The sequence below is a fragment of the Silurus meridionalis genome, chromosome 6 (genome assembly GCF_014805685.1).
Source record: "Silurus meridionalis isolate SWU-2019-XX chromosome 6, ASM1480568v1, whole genome shotgun sequence".
In the NCBI taxonomy this organism is placed as follows: domain Eukaryota; kingdom Metazoa; phylum Chordata; class Actinopteri; order Siluriformes; family Siluridae; genus Silurus; species Silurus meridionalis.
Genome location: NC_060889.1, coordinates 25494393 through 25516247, shown reverse-complemented (window position 1 = coordinate 25516247; position 21855 = coordinate 25494393). Strand labels below are relative to the sequence as shown.

General features: G+C 38.3%; 1 protein-coding gene across 1 annotated transcript in view; it reads right to left on the bottom strand.

Moving 5' to 3' along the window:
- LOC124386972 (laminin subunit alpha-3-like) overlaps nucleotides 1-21855 on the bottom strand; it is a 115727-nt gene that overhangs the window by 89605 nt on the left and 4267 nt on the right. Inside the window, exons 3-5 of the mRNA XM_046851050.1 lie at nucleotides 8797-8914; nucleotides 7809-7927; nucleotides 5534-5704 (exon numbers count right to left, since the gene is read on the bottom strand). Coding sequence (XP_046707006.1) covers nucleotides 5534-5704; nucleotides 7809-7927; nucleotides 8797-8914 — 408 coding nt within the window. The remainder of the gene's footprint in view (nucleotides 1-5533; nucleotides 5705-7808; nucleotides 7928-8796; nucleotides 8915-21855) is intronic.

Here is a 21855-nt window from a genome sequence, read left to right as displayed (position 1 = left end):
TGATTGAACCTCATATTATGGCTTATGTATAGTACTGTTCTATGGGTTATTGTACGTGTGCATGTATGAGAATACGTGTCTATATGTGTGCTGGTTTCTCCTGTGAGTTAGTTACGAACGATTGTTGCTTCCAATGCAGAAAAAAGGAAAAAATCTGAAATGTAAAAACAGGGCCCAAAATAGTTTCACTTTTTTACGATCTGTGTGTGTGCGTGTGTGTGTGTGTGCTCACACTCCACCCACTTATCTTGTGTTACAGAGGCTGAGTAATCAAAATTGCGACACGTGAGTCCAATAAAACATTATTCTCCCGATATGAACTCCATTTAGGACTGTTTTTGACAGATGGAATTCCCACCCTTAAACCACAGCACAAAAGGGGTGTGCTGTTATAGGAATATAATCAATCAACAATGCATATCCTGAAGCGTTTGATTTGTCTTTTACACCAGCCATTTGCTAACAATTATTCTTTTTTTAATTTTAGGTTACTTATGGTTACATTCTGGAACATCTCCATTAACTGGTTCACTGCTCTTGCTATCCATCCACTAATCTCCGAGCTAAATTTACAATATATTTGCTTGCTAATACACCAGTTATGCTTCCTGACCTGTGCCTGAAGTATGCCAGACTCCACAGAGCAGTGATGAAAGCTCTTACAGAATGCCCAAGCAGGTCTAAACACTCTCCTTGAGTACACACATTACTCTACACTCGACTTGGCGCTCAGCTCTCAGCTGGCACACGGCCCAGCACAAAGGAATGTTTGAGCGAAAAGAGAGAGACAGGTAAGAGAGAGACCAGAGCGGAGACCAGGCAACTTCCTGTCAGTAAACAGGACATGGCACCTGAGGGAGCACTGTTCTTCGCACGTATACACGAGAGTCGTGGTGTACAGCTCTCGAAAAGGTTCACTGAGGTAACATTTCCTCTCCATCAACCTTAAAAAATCTTATCAAGATGACTCAGACTCGCCTGCAAACCTGCAAACTTATAAAAAACCTTGTACAAAATGGAATTCTCTCATTACTCAGACTCTATTATCTCTCCGTTTCATTAGGTGCAGAAGAAAAAGACCTCATGGGATTATTGAAGCGCATGCAGATAATCTTCCTCTTTTATCTAAGAAATATTGCCAAGAAAATAAATATGATATTGTGATATGATGAAAAAAAAACTAGCCCATGTTTTTGCTACCTCTAGGTTGCATTAGTGTATTTCCTTACTGTCTGGATGACACATTAGAACCAGAATAATATGACATCACCCCAGTCTTAGCCACTCAACATTGGCTCAAAATGAAATTTCACATTGATTATGAACTCTAATATTGACATATAAACACAAAGATCCTGCACGGCAGTACCGAAGCTAAATTTTGGTCCATTATAATGTGCCAGGCCTACTTTGATCAGAAGGTGCAGGTTATTTGTTGGTACCTTGAATAGTGAAGACTACAGGAGGCGAGTTTAAGGGCCACACAATTTAGTTTTGCTTAGGTATGCCATTGTGCTTTATGCTTTATGCCCTATGTACATGGCATTGGTTGCCAGTAACAATGTCTAGTGTACAGTCTCAGTTAAATAAACATAAAAAGGAATAAATAAAAAGTTTTTTCCTCGTACCGTCTCAAAGAATTTCTTCTGGCCACTGTCGCCACTGTCTCGCTCTTCAAGGATAAAATTATGATGGTAAAATTTGATATTCATAATCTAAATTTAATTCTGTAAAGCTGCTTTGTGACAATGTCCATTGTTAAAAGTGCTACTGAATTGAAATGAAAAGGAATGATTATCTATGTAGGAGTGGAATTAATACGTGTTGCTTCTTCTTACTCATGCGCATCCACGCATCTTACTTGTAGGGTATTGTTTGTCCTAATAATAAGAGGAAAGAAAGGTAGAGCGAAAGAGACAAACAGACAGAGACAAAGACTTTTATACAACACACACAAGTTGCGTTATTTAACTTGAAGAAGGTGAAAGCTGCAAATTAGCGAAAGATTTCGAAAAAAGCGAGTGGAACAACGTTGGCGAGATAAAAATGCAGACCTGAAGCTCTGACAAAAGTTTGCCTGTCTCCTCACTGAGTCCTTCACACACACACACACACACACACACACACACACACACACACACACACACACACCAATCAGATTGCAGTGTTCAAGATCCCGACGCTTGTAGCCAGAAAAGTGTCATAAGCTGTTGAATGTTACACGTTTTATATCTTTAGCATGATTAATGTTTTACATCTCTACATACACATACTTACACACACACACACACACACACACACACACACACACACACACACACACACATTTATATAATTGTGATTAATCGCACAATCGTCATAAGTTAACTTGTGATTAATCACAACATAATCGCACATTTTTATCTGCTCCAAATATACTTTAAATTAATACTTTTTAAGTTTTTAATACTCTGATCAAAATGGGCATTGACAAATATTGATGCTTTATGCAAATTTATGTTAATTATTAGTGAAACCAAACTCAACATAGAGCATGAAGACTAATTGTATGAATTGTTATTCAAGTAATTACGATGTTTTAAATTATGTAAATCATCGGGACACCAAACGGAACTTTTACTACGTTTCCACACGGACGGTTTTAATTGCCGGATCTGTGCATCGTGGTGGATTTTGGTGTTTGATTTGAGACTTGGCACATCAGTCAAACAAATGTTTTTTTTTTTATTTATTAGTTTTTGAGTAAAGAAAGGACGTCCTGAATAAATGTGTGAATAATGGCCTTGTTTAAGGTCCCCAGGGGTGGCAGCTTGGTGTGCTTGGGATATTGTGTTTGGGAACTCATGTCCTTCAGATCCCAAATCCAATGCCTTAACCACTAAGCTACCACCTCCCCCCCCTCATCACTTCCTGATGCAGTTTAATTACCACTCTCTGGCCTGAGCAGAGAGCATCCTGGGATACGGTTTAACTCGAGACAGAAGGGAAAACCCTTGCGGTTTTTGCTTTACATTAGACCTGGTATGTTTAATTACCTCCACACTAATTACACTACAGGATTCAGTTCCCTGCGTTTTGAGATTTGCGTCTCTGTACAGAAAGTAGCTTTTCCACCTGAGTCATCTTGCATTGAAAGCTTTTTTGTGTCATGTTCACGGCCGTTTAATCGCTTTCTAAATGTGTTTAGAAAAAAACTAACATTTTTCAGTGGACCAACATGTCTGCTAACTAAACAGTCAACAGATGAAGTCAATTCTATCTCTTGTTTACTCAGCTCATGTTCGTATCTAAGATCTACTCCTATCCTTTGTGCGGCGAAAATACACACAGCGGTCGTGTTCGAACTTGATAAGCGAAGGAAAATCTTCTCTCCACAGGAGAAGAATGATCTCACCTGTCGCAGCCTGTATCACTGCTGGTTATGTCACTTGGAATCAAATACACAATAAAGCAGAATTTGTGTAATCGTGACTCCTGGGACGGGATGTGAGAAGGGTTTTTTTGATGATGTATCTGGTTTGATCTTTAGTACAGAATGCAGTAGTAGTGAAGATTATTTTATAAGTTGCTAAATCAGCCATAAGGCCACTGGCATTGTGGGCAATCTCAGACACACACACACACACGCACACACACACACACACCTCTCACACATGCTGTTATCATTTGCACTGCTACACATTTACTGTACCGCATTATCACTATGTTTACCGTCTCGCTGTTGTGTTGTTTTTGCACGAAATGTTGCACTTTATGGAGCTTCCTAGTAGTTTTGTGTTATATTGTGTTAATGTATTTTGTAATATGTAGCACCCTAGGCCTGGAGGGAAGTAATTTCCTTTTAGTGTGTACTGCACTGGACAGTTTATGGTTGGAATGACAATAAAAACCGACTTGACATATTACTACTGTATAATATTTTAATACAATATTCTGTACTTTATCCAAATGTATGTGAAAAATATTCTCCTTTCAAATTTGTTTTCCACTCATTAAAATGTTCTTTTGATTTTTCATATACTCCATGAAAGAATTAATTTATTATGACATTTTTTAAATTTTGAAAAAAAAAAATTTCCACTACATTTTTTTTATCAATGAATAAATTGTTAGTAAATTAGTATTACAATTTACACTGTATTAGTGAATTGTATTACGATTTTTCCATAATTATCTATCTATTTATTTATTTATTTATTTAATCCAGCCATGATCTTTTCTAGATTATAATAATACGATACTTTTTACTGTAAAGTGTCAGAAACCAAAATTTCCCCTAAATAAATATTTTTCCTAAAATATGGCAATACTAATTTGAATAACAAGCGAACACTTAAAACTGTAATAAGAAGCAATATTTGGACTCGCTACCTTCATTTGTCACGCCATGATACTTATATAGATTTGTTTAAATGGCAAATGACCATATATTGAGTGTTTAAGCAGTAGCATTGCAACTAAAAAATTTTAAAAACCTGAGAAAACCGAGGAAGTTGAAAAGTTTGAAATTACCGTATTTTCAGGACTATAAACCGCTACTTTTTTCCCCCACACTTTGAACCCCGCGGCTTAAACAACGAAGCGGCTAATTTGTGGATTTTTCCGGGATTTTTTTTCCGGTTTCACAAACTTCAAGCCAGAAAACTGAGCCCCATAACATTAGACCAATGAACGGGTTCAGGTGAACCAATGAAACTCTTTATATTAAATCAGATGCGCTCCCACTGAATCAGGCCGCACCACATCATAAATATGGATGATGTTCCTCTGACGTTTGATCTGCCGCTCACTCGGACTGTCTACAGGAAATGCGAATCATTCATCACGCTGAAAACAACCGGGCATGAAAAAACGCACTTCACCTGTGTTCTGAGCTGCACCTCATCGGGAGAAAAGCTTCACCGATGGTGATTTTTAAACGCACGACGATGCCAAAAGATAAACTCGAGAGAAATAGTTGTGAAAGGAAGGAGGAAGACAGTGAACAATGACTTTCTTGGTAGGCTACTGTTTAGATACAAGCCGTGTAACAGACACTGTCTTTTGTTAAACCCTGTGTAAAGTTCATTAGTTTTAATGTAGGAACCTGCAGCTTATAGACAGGTGTGACTTATTTATGTTCAAAATAAAAATCTTTGTCAAATTCAGTGGGTGCGGCTTATATTTTGGGTGCGCTTAATAGTCCGGAAATTACGGTATATAATTGTATTCTATTATTAACATTGTATTGCTTTAAACATCCTCATGTGTAAATCCAATGTAAAAGCTATTCAGTAAACGTTATCACTCAGAAGCAGAGTAAATCTAAATCCGCTGACACGTGAATCTTGTAACACTTTATGACTTATACAGGAGAATTAAAAATATAATTTTGGGATTTTCAGCAATTTTACATTTTTGTGTTTCCTAAAATAAAGCCATCGTTTTCCATTCACCCAATCAGACCAGTATGTTTCAGATTGGTGTAAATGCAAGAAATCCTTCAATGACATGGTGCATTTTTAACATAACGCTCGCGCGCACACACACTTACCCTGCGTGTCACGGTGGGGTCACGCTGAGCTTTGGAGATCAGATGCCCCAGCAGTGTGTTGGTGCGTAAAAAGCGCAGGCGGATGTGCGTAGCCGTTGTGAATTCCTGCAGGGCCGGAGAGTAGGTGAAGTTTTTCGATCCCGGGCGGCCATTCACGAGAGACACGAAAATCTGAAAGCACCGATGATATCAATACGTATGGATTAGATTAGAAGTCTGGAGGTGCTGAGAAAAGTGCAAAAAATCAACAACATGGTGGTTAATGTTACTACCTCAAAACTGATTACATACAAACCTCTTAGATATTCATTATCTTTATTTATTAACACACATCATATTTTCAACATTATTTGTTACATTTTTTGCCTTCAAAACATGCAGTTTTCAACGTATATGGAAATTTGACTTTTACAGACGCATACTATCACACCCGTCATTCTGGTAATGTTTTGTTATCTTATTGTGTTCACCAGGTTTTTGTTAGTTCTGATCTATTTTTCAACCATATGTTATACAATCAAGTGTTTTATTTTTGTTGTTTTGTTATTTCAATATTCTGACCTGATTTTTTTTTGCTGCCTGATTCCAAATTACTTCGGTTTCATGCATGTGTTTTTACCTCCCAGTTTGAAATCTGACCATCTTGACAATTTGACTTTTAATTTCTTATTGATACTAAATACAAAATCACACCCAACATTCTGGTACTGTTTTGTTATCCTACTGTGTTCACCTGTTTCCTGTTCGTTCTGCTGTTTCTGTGTTTATGTAACCATTTGCATTTACATTTACAGTATTTATCAGATGCTCTCAACCAGAGCGATGTACAAAAGTGCTCTGAAGCCTCTATCAACGACAATCTCATCGTTTGAAAAGGGACAGTGATTCAGCCATCTAGATTCGGATTCGGACATCTAGGGGAAGTTTATTCCACCACCTCAGTGCCAAAACAAACAACAAATCTTGATGTAGACAAACCTCTTACCCTGAGGGATGATGGGACCGTGATACATAATACATATGTGTTTCATGTGTATTCTATTTAAGTTCAAGCTTCATTTTCTTTCTATTTATTTTACCTTCAACTGATTTCTTTTTTCTATGATCTTTCTGAGATGACTCTTGTTTCATGCATATGTTTTCACGTCACGATTTGGATTATTTAGAATTTTTTGGAATGACTTGGAATTTATTTAGTTTTTCCCAGTTTCACAAGCTTCAAGCCAAAAAACTGAGCCCCATAACATTAGACCAATGAAATTGCCGAACGGGTTCAGGTGAACCAATGAAACTCTTTATATTAAATCAGATCCGCTCCCACTGAATCGGGCCGCACCACATCATAAATATGGATGATGTTCCTCTGATGTTTGACCTGCCGCTCACTCGGACTGTCTACAGGAAATGCAAATCATTCGTCACGCTGAAAACAACCGGGCATGAAAACACGCACTTCACCTGTGTTCTGAGCTGCACGGCATCGGGAGAAAAGCTTCACCGATGATGATTTTTAAACGCACGACGATGCCAAAAGAAAAACTCCCGAGAGAAATAGTTGTGAAAGGAAGGAGGAAGACAGTGAACAATGACTTTCTTGGTAGGCTACTGTTTAGGTACAAGCCGTGTAACAGACACTGTCTTTCGTTAAAGCCTGTGTAAAGTTTATTAGTTTCAGTGTAGACACCTGCGGCTTAAAGACAGGTGCGGCGTATTTATGTTCAAAATAAAAATCTTTGTGAAATTCAGTGGGTGCGGCTTATATTTGGGTGCGCTTAATCGTCCGGAAATTACGGTACTTTACTTTTCTCAGATCATTTCTTTCCATTTTCCAGTTTTGAACTGGTTTTCCTACTTACTGAATAGATTACTCCTGTTGATGCATGTGTTTTACCTCCTGAATTGAGTTCTGACTGTTGTTTTCAGTGTTATTTTTTGTTAGTATGTACACCACCACCTTGACCATTCTGGTACCTTTTTGTTATCCTATTGTGTTCACCTGTATTGTGGTACCTCTGCTGTTTCTGTGGGGTTTTTTTGTTTGTTTTTTAACAGGTGTTATATTTATATCATGTATATGTATAATGTATATGCTTTATATCTTTAAGTCTCAGCTTTTGCCTTTCCGAGTCATGTTTAATGATTAACAACTACATGTGTCGGATTCATGTGTTATGACCATCAAAGGTATTGCGATCTTATTATTTTCAGAAATTACACACTTTGATTACAGGTATTGAAAAAAAATCAATAAAATAAAAAAAAAAAAAAAACTCACCTCGCCATTTTCTAATGGAACAAGCCGCGAGTACTCTGTTGTACAAATCTGCTCATCGTCCCAAACAGTCTTGACATTAGGTTCCTTACCAAACCTTTCAATGCAATCTTTCTTTAAATCTAAAGCAAATCAAAAGACCCAACATTAGGGATGGTAACATTCACAGATTCGCATCGGTGTCTCGGCATAAATGTGATGCGTCGATTTAAAAGGTGTGTATCGAATACAATTTGGCATTTGTATCGCGATGCATAGTTGTTTGTTTTTTAGGTATTTGCATCAGTCTAAAAAACAATATATTATGTTCATAGTACATATATATTCATCTGTATATTATATTCATAATACCCATATATTCATCTGTATATTATATTCATAGTACATACACATCTGTAAATTACTGTTTATAGTCCTATAATACCATATTATTTAATTTATGTAAATCATGTAAACACTGTATATCCTGCACTTGCTGTTATTGCACTCTGGTTAGACCCAAACTGCATTTCGTTGATTGTACTTGTACATGTGTAATAACAATAAAGTTGAATCTAATCTAATCTAATCTAATTTGCATATACATTTTTGTAGATTTGCTACACTTTTATTATTTAGAATGTCACCAATATTTTCTATGTAGATTGATTTCTTCTCGCTAATCTGTTTCTTGTGAGCGTTCTCTCAGCACCACAGCTGCTACATGAATATGACGTATTGCAACACTATGGAGATTGAGGCGTGTCCTGGGAGTCACATAGAATACAGATTAACATGGCAGTGGTAGAGCTGTAACTTTCTGGAGTCAGAACACTAAAAGAACATCCGTTTTATTTAAACACATCCCTACCCAATATTCTGTATATTCTGCTTTGATCACATACATACCTAAATATCATTTACATCTCAATACCATGCAAATAGGCAAAAAAACTTGCATGCTTTAGAATGTAAAGATCTTTATCAGTAGAAACTGACAAATATAACTCACGTGCAAAATACTGCCAGGCCGTGAAGGTCTTCCCGTGATCAACGGAGCGCTCAAGAACCCACAGATCCGGCCTTGGCGAGTTAGCGAACTTCACGATGATGTAAGCGACATGGAAAAGCTATGAAAACAAAACCATGGGGTCACAGAGCTGCAGTGTTTACATGCAGAATGAGTTTTATCTTCTCAAGTCATCAAAGATTCATCACTGTGTCTTTTTTAACAAAATAAAGCTGTGATAGGATCTTATTCAGTGTCTTTTTCTGCAAAGTTAAATCTCCAGAGGTCAGTTTAGGTAATGTCTTCCTATGGCTAACTTGTTCTATACATGAGACATGCTGACAGAGGCAAATAAAAACACTGTTAAGAGAACTAAGGCACAAAGAGACAAATATGTTTTCTCCTCAGTGTACTAAGCAGGGCTAGTTGATGTAATTGAGATAGCTGGGCAAAGCTCACCATCTTTTTCAATGATCCACATGTTGCTAATGCCTTCATTGAATGAACCCTGAAGTGAGAGGTCAAATCTCTGTTACTTCTGAAGTTAAAAAAAAACTAAATTCTTTCTAATGCTTTTTATCCAAGCTAAGAAGCAAACTAGGGTCACCGGCATTGAGAAAAAGCGAGATTCCTCTCTCTGCTATTAAATCCCACTTTATTAGGGGGCCAAGCACTGAAGGTGAATAGGTACCCAACTGTTATTCTACCTTTTCTTCTTTCTACTTCTGATTAGGATTAGGCAGCCCACAGCCCATGAAATTTGGCAAACTGAGTACAAAAAATCTAAGAAACATTCTGACCAAATGCAGGACGAATGCTGCAAATACTCTAGCGCAAAAGTGATTTTTTTCTGTGGGGGCCACATAAATTGTCCTTTCTTTAATGGGGCAGGTTGGTCTGTAACAGAGAATGACATGGGCTGGAGTGACTACCAGTCTTATTAAGAAAATTTGATTATTGTATTATTGTATTTATTACGCCTTCTAATGTTAGATTAGTTGATTATTTTGTTATGTACCATACAGACAAATGACCGGTACTTTTTATTGTGATTGAAAAAACATTATAACTGACATAGTAAAATTATAATGTTAATTTTTTCATATTCATTACTATTGAAATCAAAATATGTATATGGTTGGTGGGTGAATCTAACAAACAAGAAGGCTACGTGAATAACTTACTTGCTAATAACTGATCAATCAACCAATTTTAAAATGGATACTGAGAAAAAAAAAAAACATATAACAATCCATGTAAAATATTACTGAACTTTATTTAAAAAAAAAAATCATCAAAATGTGCTAAAGGAAATAAATATGTATATATTAATTAATAAATATAATTATATAGTTAATACATTATAGTTACCGTATTTTCCAGACTATAAGCCGCTACTTTTCCCCCACGCTTTGAAACCCACGGCTTAAACAACTTTTTTCCGGTTTCACAAACTTCAAGACAGAAAACTGAACCCCATAACATTAGACCAATGAAATTGCCGAACGGGTTTAGGTGAACCATTGAAACTCTTTATATTAAATCAGATGCGCTCCCACTGAATCGGGCCGCACCACCTCATAAATATGGATGATGTTCCTCTGACGTTTGACCTGCCGCTCACTCGGACTGTCTACAGGAAATGCGAATCATTCGTCACGCTGAAAACAACCGGTCATGAAAAAACACACTCACCTGTGTTCTGAGCTGCACGGCATCGGGAGAAAAGCTTCACCGATGGTGATTTTTAAACACAGGACGATGTTAAAAGAAAAACTCCAGAGAAATAGTTGTGAAAGGAAGAAGGAAGACAGTGAACAATGACTTTCTTGGTAGGCTACTGTTTAGATACAAGCTGTGTTACAGACACTGTCTTTCGTTAAAGTTCATTAGTTTCAATGTAGGCATTAGAGACAGGTGTGGCTTATTTATGTTCAAAATAAAAATCTTTGTAAAATTCAGTGGGTGCGGCTTAAATTTGGGTGCACTTAATAGTCCGGAAATTACGGTAATAAACATTATATAGCTCTCTCTGTGCAGCGTGCCGCCTCTCATGTAAAAACAAACAGCAAGTGGCTTCAATGATTCGCCTCTAAAGGCCGCTCTCGTAATGACAGGAAGCAGGAAAAACTATCGGTATGGATTTTTACTGATGGTTTCATCAATCAACAATCGGTGCCTCGACCTCTATTAATAACTAAAGGGAATTTTTGTTTGAAAGCCAACCTTTATTACCAAATACAGATATATGATATGAGTTAAACATATATTTGAAATTACATTTTGAAATAATGTCTCAGGCATTGAACAAAGGGCCGTTTTAATTGTGGGGGCGGGTCTTATTTGTATCCGTAGTTTGAGGACCCCTTCTCTGGCGCCACTTTAAAGTTTTCCAAAATTGTTCACTTTTCCAATTAAACTTTTATTATGTTATTATTATGATTAATAGAATTATGTTTTGACCCTCAATTTAGATTCTTTTCTGTTTGTTTATTATAGTAATTAAAGTTGTAGTTTCAAATATTGTTATTATTGTCATTTAATTAATATTATTTCTATTAGTTTATTTCGAATGCAAATTTATGAATCAGTTTCTGTTTTGGCAAGAAACGTAAAATATGAGATGCGCTGCTTCTACGCAGCTGCTACTGACACTCCTGTGTTGAGAGATGCACATATTTAAAGCGCACACATATATGGATCTTCGTCTGTATTTGTTTCATAGCAAAAATCTGCTTTTTTGCAAGTTCACACAACGCTTTGAGAAAAATAAAAAAGTCAGAGCTAGGAAACAAAGCTGGAGTGCTCCAGACATGGCCTTGGATTTCCACTTGCCGTCTTTGATTGAACTGGCCTACGTCTCGTTCACACCAGTGTGTTAAGAGGGACGGAATGTATGTGTGCTGTCACACCCGCACCCTCGCTCCTGCAGACGAATGCAGGCAAAGTTGGGGTATGTGAAGAGACATGTCAGCAACACACGGATTCCTGAAATGGTGTCACATACCAAACACAAACAACCCCTACACCCCTCACACACACCCAACATCATATTCATGCCATGTCACTCCCATGTTACGCCTCACTAGGTGTGTTTAGATGGAGCATTGCAATTAGTCCAATCCGAAAAAAAAAAAAGCTCCATATAAACACCTCAATCGGAAATAAAGCTTTTGAGAGGGGTGGGATAAACCTCTCTATAATTTAAACAAAATAAAAATAAACCGTCGATGAGACCCACTACTTGGTGGATAAAATTTGCATCTGTAAATCTCTGTGCAATTTCGGAAGCCTTCTTTTCACCTGGCATCCATATCAGATCCCGTATCGGCCCAATCATCATTCCCATGAAGAAGGTACACAAACGCGGTTTTCTGCACAGCTTCTGAGTTTGTCCGAATTGAATGGAATTTCTGCAGTCTCTTTTTCTGAGGGCAAAATCCCACCGCAAGTCCACACAAACATATGAAAGTTTTGTTCCAATTCCATTATTATAACAGCAAATGGAGACCGGGATGTTCAAAAAGCAGTTTCAACTGATATTAATGAACCTTAAATAAATCCACACCTTCTAGCCAATCACAACACAGCGCTCATCAGCACTGTATTACACAGTAAATTCCTCACAGTATGTTTTGATGTGATTTCATGGATCAGTGTGTTTGTGTGTTCACTTCACCAGTCCAGTCCTGCATGCAGCAATAAAACCACAATACAAAAAGCACACACGCTCATGCCTTGACATGCTTTGACTGAATCAGCTACCTTTCTCGTATCCTATAGCCAAACAGTCCTAAATCAACTCCTTTTCTGTTTATTCCTGCTTCACACACTACACACACCGGGTACGCAAGGGCACAAGGGTCCTGCAGTGTGTTAGGAAAGAACATGTTTAATCATCCGTCATGTCATAGCACACCAAGTATGTGAGGGTAAGCATTAGCATCAATTTCAATGTTGTCAAAGGAAAGGCCAAAACATAATAGACTGTCACCATTGCTTTCGCCCAGAGATTCAATTAACACGCTTTAGCATCTTCAGGCCGAAAGTTCAGGGGTCTAAATTCCAAATAACATTAAATAGAAAATTAGACAGCTGTGAATTTCAACACGTCCTCCATGTCCTTCGGTTCAATTTCTCCTGTTCTGCTTTTTACGACGTCTTTTTTACAATCGTACAAAAATGTCTGAATGGAAGTCAGAGCTCAGGCTGGTGTTCCAGCAGTATGAACATCATACAAGCTTAGAAAACGTAAATAATCATGAAATATTCATAAGCTAACTAATCCTTATCAAATACTGTTCCTTAGCAAATGCTGAACCCTGAGGAAACCCAAGTAGGCGTAAGGAGAATTTGCAAAAACGATGTGCTAGCTCAGTGGTTCATGTTATAGACGTTAACTTCTGATAGAAAGCTTACAAAAGCTGCCACCACTGCTGGACCCTTGAACAAAGCCCTTAACCCCCAACTGCTCAGTTGTGTCAATGAGGTAACTATAAGTCGCACTGGATAAGGGAGTCTGCCGAATGCCATAAATGTAAATGTATATGTAGATACTGGCAGTAAACTGAACCCTCCCAACACACACACACACACACATCTCTACTGATTCAATCTTTTCCAAATAAGGCAACAGTAATAATACAGCCGAGGAGGAAGATTGGGATTTATGAACTCATTCCTGTATCCAATACAGAACATATGCATCTGTGATGTCACATGACAAACAAATTCAGGAGGTGAATTAAACGTTCCACGTTACAAGCAAAGGATTCAAAAATGAATAAATTACTCTCTGAGACCAAGTTATTAGCCCCAAGTCATATAAAAGAAAAGGGATGAATGAATGAGATGTGTCAGGTAATGCAGCGGGAAAACACGTTGAAAAAATAAATAAAAATAATAATATAATAGACATAGAGTAGTATCTCACAAAAGTGGGTACATGCTAAATAATTGAGAGGATCATACAAATTAGTGTATTTTGTATTACAGCAGTTACAATTTGGTGCTTTGAGTCCAATTCTCTCATACTGACCACTGGAGGTTCAACATGGCACCTCATGGTAAAGACTCTCTGAGGATTTGAGAGTTAGAATCGTTGCTCTCCAAAAAGATGCTGAGGCTACAAGAAGATCAGTAACACCCTGAAACTGAATTACAGTACAGCGGTCAGGGTCATACAGAGGTTTTCCAAGACGGCACTCTGAACAGACTTTGCAAGGGTCCATCAAAGAAGTTGAGTCCTTGTTCTGTGCGTCAGGTGCAGAAGCTGTCTCACAAGAAAGCCTGCAAACAGTTTGCTGAAGACAACCAGTCCAAGAGCATGAATTGCTGAAACCATGTCCTTTGGTCTAAAGAGACTAAGATAAACGTGTTTGGTTTAGATCAGGGGTGTCAAACTCAGGCCCGCGGTGTAATTATACTTGGCCCACGAGATCATATCAAGTGTGTATTAGAGCTGCCCGCCAGTGTATAGCGCATACACAGCTAATACTACAAATCCCAGAATGCTTTGTTACTGTGGGGGCATACTCAGCACTGAATTTACTGCACTGATTTTGAATCCCAGAAATGCAGATTTGAACTGCTCTGAAAATCCGTTTATGGTTGACGTGGAACGCGCACCAACCAACCTCCAAATGGAGCTGATTGAACTCCAGTGTAGAGCCACGATCAAGTCAAAGTACGACTCTGTGAGTGCTGCACAGTTTCCATGTTTCCTCCCCGACACACTGCACCAACTCCGTCCCCAAGCTGCTCAAATCCTCTCTGTGTTCAGCAGCACATATCTGTGTGTGTAACTGTTCTCTTTAATGAAGATGAACAAAACACCACTCAGGAGTCTCACTGATGAACATCTTCACTCAATCCTGAGGATTTCCTCAGCTCAGAGCCTAAACCCAGACATGATGCACTTGTATCTAAGAAGAGATGCAGGAATGTGTCTTCAACCAATCAGAGTAAATCAGAGTGTAGAAACTGAGCTTGAATGAATGTTGTCTTTATGCACTTTTTCTACTTCAAGGCATGAACTGTTAATGATTGTTTTTTTTTTTTAGTTTTTTTTTTATTGAAGTTAATTATTATTATTTTTGGTTGTTTTGTTGTTGCCCTGTGAAAAAGTTTTACATTAAAAAGGAATTTGAAAGGCTAGAGAGAGAGAGAGAGAGAGAGAGAGAGAGAGAGACATAATAAGAAACGAATACCACTGATGTGTTTTATTTTAAATAATTTATATATAATGTGTTTATAATATTAAACTTTGGTTGTTCCAGATTCAATGTTTATGCAAAACTAAAGTTTGTTTCTATATGAAAAGGTTCAACATTACATATCTGGAGAGACGGAAAATATGCACAATTGCAGTCAATTTTAAAAAATATTGAGTTTAGCCCGTGATTTCATCCCAGTTTTTAGCCCACTGTGAATATGAATTTGGTGGTAGCATCATGGTCTGGGGCTGCATGAGTGCCGCCGGTACTGAGGAGCTGCGGTTCATTGAGTGGAAACATGGATTCCAACATGTACAGTGCCATCCTGAAGCAGAACGTGATGCTGCTTTCTTTAGAAACTGCGCTGAACTGCAGTTTTCAAACACAATAAGGACCCCAAACACACTGCCAAGATGAGAACTGCTTTGGTGAGGAAGGTAAAGGTGATGGAGTGGCCAAGTATGTCTCCAGACCTGATCACTATTGAGCACCTTTGGAGAAAGAAAATTACTCAACACTGAGCAAAACTAGCCCCTAAACCTACAGAATACACAGATGCACTACATGGCTAAAACCAGCTACAAAAAGTAGCTAAAAAAAAAAAAGTTGACATTTATCTCTAATGGAGCAGCACCTACTTCAACTATCACAGCTAATGTTCAGGAAAATTCAGAAAGTGTGTGAGGAACATCTATATAAATTAGATTGTTGGGTCACACCTTATGGACCTTCAAAGAGAAGATACCGACCCTGCGAGGATCCTGAGTCATCTAGCGATGTACCAGCTCTAGCTGGATCCCACTTCATGAAGATTTCCGACAGTGGACTTTGAGCATACAACAACCTCTTAGTCAATACCTAAAAATATTCCACACATGCTGTTTGTAAATCATTGAACATTTTAAGGTACTGGTATGGAGGAGTTGGTGTCGAATCTATAATGAACTCAGATGTTCACCTGCTTCCTCAACACCAAATGACTGTATATGGCTGTAGAATAGGACATTACTCATAATCACACGCTCATGATATTTCTCGCTCTCCAGAGTTTGTAATGTATTAATGATTTATAATCACACTCTTGGTGGCACTCAGTTGAGGGTGAGTTCTTTTAGAGTCTGATTCCTCTCAAGGTTTCTTCCTCATACCACCTAAGGGAGTTTTTCCTTGCCCCAGGTTTGCTCATTCGGGAGAATTACAGACTTCACTTATATCACATTTTCTGTTCTATAATTCTTCCAATCTAGAAAGCTGCTTTGAGGCAATTGTGAGAAGAGCTATAGAAATAAACGTGGGTTAAATTGAACGTCAATTTTTGGTCACAAATGATTCAAAGACTTCTTCAACACTGGGAACAGCAGTGTTAAATGGTGTACTTGAAGACCTGGGGGTGAAACGTTTTTACCTCCCATGGTTTATCACCCATAATCGCCTCACTCATCACCTCATTAGCAGTTCGAGTTAAATCAAAGCGAGCCTACGTGGCCCCCGTGTGTGTGTGTGTGTGTGTGTGTGTTTTTCTCTGGCTATTTTCGACATCTATATATTGTGTGCGAGCTCAGGGATAAAGAATGCAGCGCAAATGAACAATCACCTGATGTCGCCGCAGACAGACAAAGAGAGAGACAGACAGCCGGAGCCCGAAGCGGCAGCACGAAATGCGGCCTTTAAAATAATAAGAGCGTTAGGCATTAGTGTAACTGATTGAAACAGGTGGCTGGGACGGTGGTCACGTGGGGGGGAGACAGATTTCTATTCTACTCTTTCTTTCTCTCGCACTCGCTCTCTCGCTGTACACACGAGCGACGTTAAATCTCGAACGAGGGAAACAAAAAATTCCTAGAAAAGATCATACGCTTTCGTAAGCCGGGGATACAGCGCTCTTTTCCGCGAACAAATCAAAGAAGATTAAAGACCCCTGGCCGCAGGCTCTTATACAGTCACCTGTGGGCATGGCTGAAAAAGGCAGGTTGTATTAAAGGTCAATCCCTAACAATGCTTTCCCCCCCCAGTCCAAAAATGTCTCTGCGATTCCCAGAACGGTGCGCGACAAACCCGGAAATCGTAAAACGCGCCACATGAAGGAGGAATATATTTCCACAGGGTTTCGATTGTGAGCACAGGGGCAGCCATCTGCAACTTTTTCTCAGGAAGAGAAGCTTTTATTTAGCGTTTATTTCAGCTTGGGAACGAAATGAGCTGGACAGTGACTATAGCAAACGTGGGATTTCGAAACGGATGAAAGATTTTCCACATCCATAAAACGTGATCAAGCAATACAGCAGGTCAGGACGACAAATGTTCTGTATTAATCGTATTTTCCTCTACAAATGTAGCTGTAGGTCAGTGATGGATCGAAGGGATCAACCATAAAAAAAAGAAAAAGGGCATTTAAAGTCAATAAAGGGATGCGCAAACCATTACATCTGCCCATACACCCCGTTTCCTTTTCTTTTTTGTATATTATGTCTACTTTTTTTTCCCTTTCCTGTCTTTTGTTTCCTTTACTGTTTCCCCCCTTTTTTTATATCACATCTCTCTCTCTCTCTCTCTCTTTTGTTTCCTTTTCCTTTTTGTTGTTTCTTGTTTTTTTGCTTTGTCCATTTTTTTTTCTTTTTTTCATTCCTGTGGTCCTTTCCTCTTTTCCATTGTTATTTTCCAAATCTCAATTTTGTTTTTGTTTTTTTCATTTTTACGTTCAAATCTTTCTCACTTTCTTTTCTTTCCTTTCCCCTTTTGTTTTTTACACTTCTTTGCATCAAGTACTTTCTCTCTTTTTTTTATGTTCTTCCCTGTCTTCTTCCCCCTTTTTTTCTAATTTCCTCATTTCCATTCCATGCTCTTTACCCCTTTTCATATTTCTTCCTTCTTCCTTTTTTTTTTCCCCTTGAATTGATTCATCCATAAAACTTAAATGCAAATGAAAGACTCCATGGACTCCCCGCATTCCAGTCGGTAACATGCCCTTATTCATTTCCCACATTGTTTTTTCCACAAGAAAAATCCCTGGTGCCATTTTAAGGGTTAACTCTGTCCTGTAGCAGCTCATGTCAAGGTTTGTAAGATGAGCAATTTAGAGCTGAGGGATGAAAACCTTTACCCAGAAGTCAATGGCATGTAATTAGCTAGAACTATGCAACATCCATGCAATTTGGAGAAAATATTTCGAGTAACAGGAGCAAGAGGAGGAGCAGGAGAAATTTAAATGAAAAGCAAAACACTTTTTTCTCTACAACGCTGAATGTTTTCCCACAGTCCTGCACTTTTTCCCTACAGCATTACAGCACTTTTCCCACAGTGCTGCAAGCTCTCAGGTGATGCATAAATCCGAGTCATGAGAGAAAGTAAAAAAAAAGTAAAAAAAAAAAAAACAACGTTGGAATGCAAGAAAGATGTGCATGACCTTATTTTCCCTCTCTATTTCTTGTTCTGCTTCCATTTTATATATAATAATAATAATAAAAAGAAGAAATGTTTATTTATGGGCACCTTACATGACACTTAAGGACTTACATACACTAAAAACACAAAACAATTAACAACAACAGTTTCAAATAATCACAAACTTCTTCTTTTTCTTCTTTCGGCTTCTCCCATTAGGGGGCGCCACAGCGGATCATCCGTCTCCATACCCCCCTGTCCTTTACATCTGCTTATGTCACACCAACTACCTGCATGTCTTCTCTCACCACATCCATAAACCTCCTCCTTGGTCTTTCTCTTTTCCTCCTTTCTGGTGGCTCCATCCTCAGCATTCTCCTACTGATATACCCCATGTCCCTCCTCTGCACATGTCCAAACCATCTCAATCTCTCCTCCCTCACCTTGTCTCCAAAACGTCCTACATGTGCTGTCCCTCTTATAAACTAATTTCTAATCCTGTCCATCCTCAAACCTCAACATCTTCAGCTCTGCTACCTCCAGCTCGAGTAGATTCCACAGGAATGGGGCGCCGTAGCTAATAGCTCGAGATCCCATAGATGCCAAACGGAAGGTCTAAGGACGGTGAGCACAGCAGAGTTCGAGATGGAGTATGTGTTAAAAGTAGGTCTGATAGATATGCAGGAGCCAGGTTAGGTAATGCCTTATAAACAAAAAGCAGGATTTGAAATTCAATGCGCTGTTGAAGAGCAGAAGATATTTGGTTCATTTTAGGTGTTTTAGTGAGTTTATTTGCACCAACTGTAACTTGTGTAAGAGTTTATGAGGAAGACCAAAAAAAGAGAGTGAACCATAATAACAGTGCTCATCATTGAGTGGGATTTATATTGCGGATGGCGCTGCCCAAGTGGCAGCTTGTTGTAGCAGCTCCTTATAGAAATTTCCCCATTGTGGGACGAATAAAGGTATAGAAAAAGACCCAAACTCTTACAACATAGTCTCACTGCATTTCATGATATAGTCACAAACTTCAATTTATTGATTCATGTTCATGGACACAAATTTCCCACTTTTTTTCGTGTCACTCAGCACGACTGCATCCGCCTGGCTCCGTCTCCATAGCAACGGAGACAGAAGATCATGGGTAATGCTGACAGAAATGCTAAACGTTATCTTTTCCCCCTCATTTTTATGGCAGAAAATACATTGTAAGTGTTGGGATTGAGGTTATACTGTAATAAAGGCGTGTCTCTAATTAACACAGTCTCCTTAATTAACCAGGAGAATATATTTACTGAATTTTGACTGGACCTTGTCACAAAATCCCATTAGACTGGGACTGGGAAACTACTGGCCTTAGATAGATTATTTTTGTGCCCTTGAGAAGTGTCTCAGTTTAACTCCTGTCCAGAAATGTATTCAAGAGCCAAGCTTTTACTCTTTTCTTCGCTTCCCTTTATCATTTTCCCACTCTTCTTATCCTTTCCACATCATATTCTTTCATTTCCTTTTGTTACATTTAATTTTCATTTCTATTTTTTATGTTATTCTTTCCATTCCGTTTTTTTCTATATTTTTCCATAGTGTTCTGTCTTTTTAATGCTTCTTTTAATTTTTTTCAATTACTATCTTTCGTGCTGGGTTACTGATCGGAAGGTCGGGGGGTTCAAGACCCGGTATCGCCAAGCTGCCACTCTTAGGCCCTTGAGCAAGGCCCTTAACCCTCTGTTCTCCAGGGGCTCTGTATCATGGCCAACCCTGCGCTCTGACCCCAGCTTCCGAGCATGCTGGGATATGTGAAGAAAAGAATTTCACTGTGCTGTAATGTAAATGTGACAAATAAAGGCTATTCTATTCTATTCTATTCTATTCTATTTTATCCTTTCTTACTTTATTGCTTTCTAAGCTCACACATAATAAAGGTGATACATTGTTTAGGGAAATGAAAAAATAGTGTGTGTGTATATATATATGAATATATATATATATATTCTTACTTTCGGCTTCTCCCATTAGCGGGCACCACACTGGATCATCCGTATTCATGATCCGCATGTTAGTTTTGGTCTATTTTTCACGCTGGATGCCCTTCCTAACGCAAACCTCCCCATTTATCTGGGCTTGGGACCGCCACCAAAAGTGCACTGGCTTGAGTAATTAAATTAAATTAAATTACAAAAATTTGCTTTCATTTAACTAAACTTTGCACTGTGTTTCCCACGGACCATTATTACTGACGCACCTCCCGCTAAACTCTGGCACGCTCTGGACAGGTCACACAGGAGATGCTGCATAATGAAAAAATGGAGGAACGGCGAGAAAACAGCGAGGGGTGAGGAGAAGATTTAGGCTAAAGAAAAAGTTTGGTATCATTTGAAACTACACCATGAAGAAAACACTGTACAGTGCAGAAATAAATACGAGTGAGAATAATTATGAGTTTCATTAAACTAATAGTTTCCTATAACTTACTCTACGTGGCCATTGCGAAGGGACTTTTTGAACGCACTCTATTTGTATTTTAATGTAATTTGGCAATTAAAGGCACAAAATTGGTTTAGTTTCACTGTTATTTTTTTATGCAGTTTAAGCAAAAAAAAAAAAAATTCTAAAAAGGAAAAAATACAAATGACTTGTTTAGACTTATATATCTGTCTTATTCAGCATTGCTCTTAAAGAAAAAGTCCCATCTGATTACTCGATTGATCGATGGAATAATCGTTAGAAAACTCGATTACTAAAATAATCGATAGCAGCCACTACAGTAAAAAGTCTATGGGTGAAAGGAACGACATACTTTTTCTCTTTCTTCTCTCTGACACAGCAACGCAAGTCAGTCCTGGGTTTGCCATTAACTTGTGTATGATGGCAGATAGCAGACTCTTGAGAGTGGACTTCGCCACGCTCTGGCATCCCTGGCAAGTGATAGATCAGTGGTTAAGACGTTGGACTTCTGATATAAAGGTTAAGAGTTCAATTCCCAGCACTTCCAAGCTGCTACCGCTGGGTTCTTGAGCATTGCCCTTAGCATTGTATAAATTAGATAACTGTAAACCAGTCTAGATAATGTACTGTAATATGTGATTACGAGCAATAGCCTATGAGTAGAAACTGGCAGAATGACTCAACTGTGAGAAAGTATGGTTTGAAATATTTAAGAGTAATAGAAATGCATTGGCTTCTGCAAAAAGTGGAACCTTCAGTTTCCAAAACTCCCCACTGATGAATTTGCCTTTGGTGTGCTTCATTTGATGGCTGTAGGACCTGAGGTTCTTACGCTGTTATTATTATTGTCTTGGACTCTTGAGACCCTCCTGTGTCACCATTTGCTGATTTACTGTTGCTGTTTGAAGAAAATTCTCAAAACATTCAGGAGATTTATTTCTACAGTCTTTTTGTGCATGAAGATCCAATTAATGATAATAATTCAAATATTTAGTGTAAAATTCATCACATCTGTTCCTCA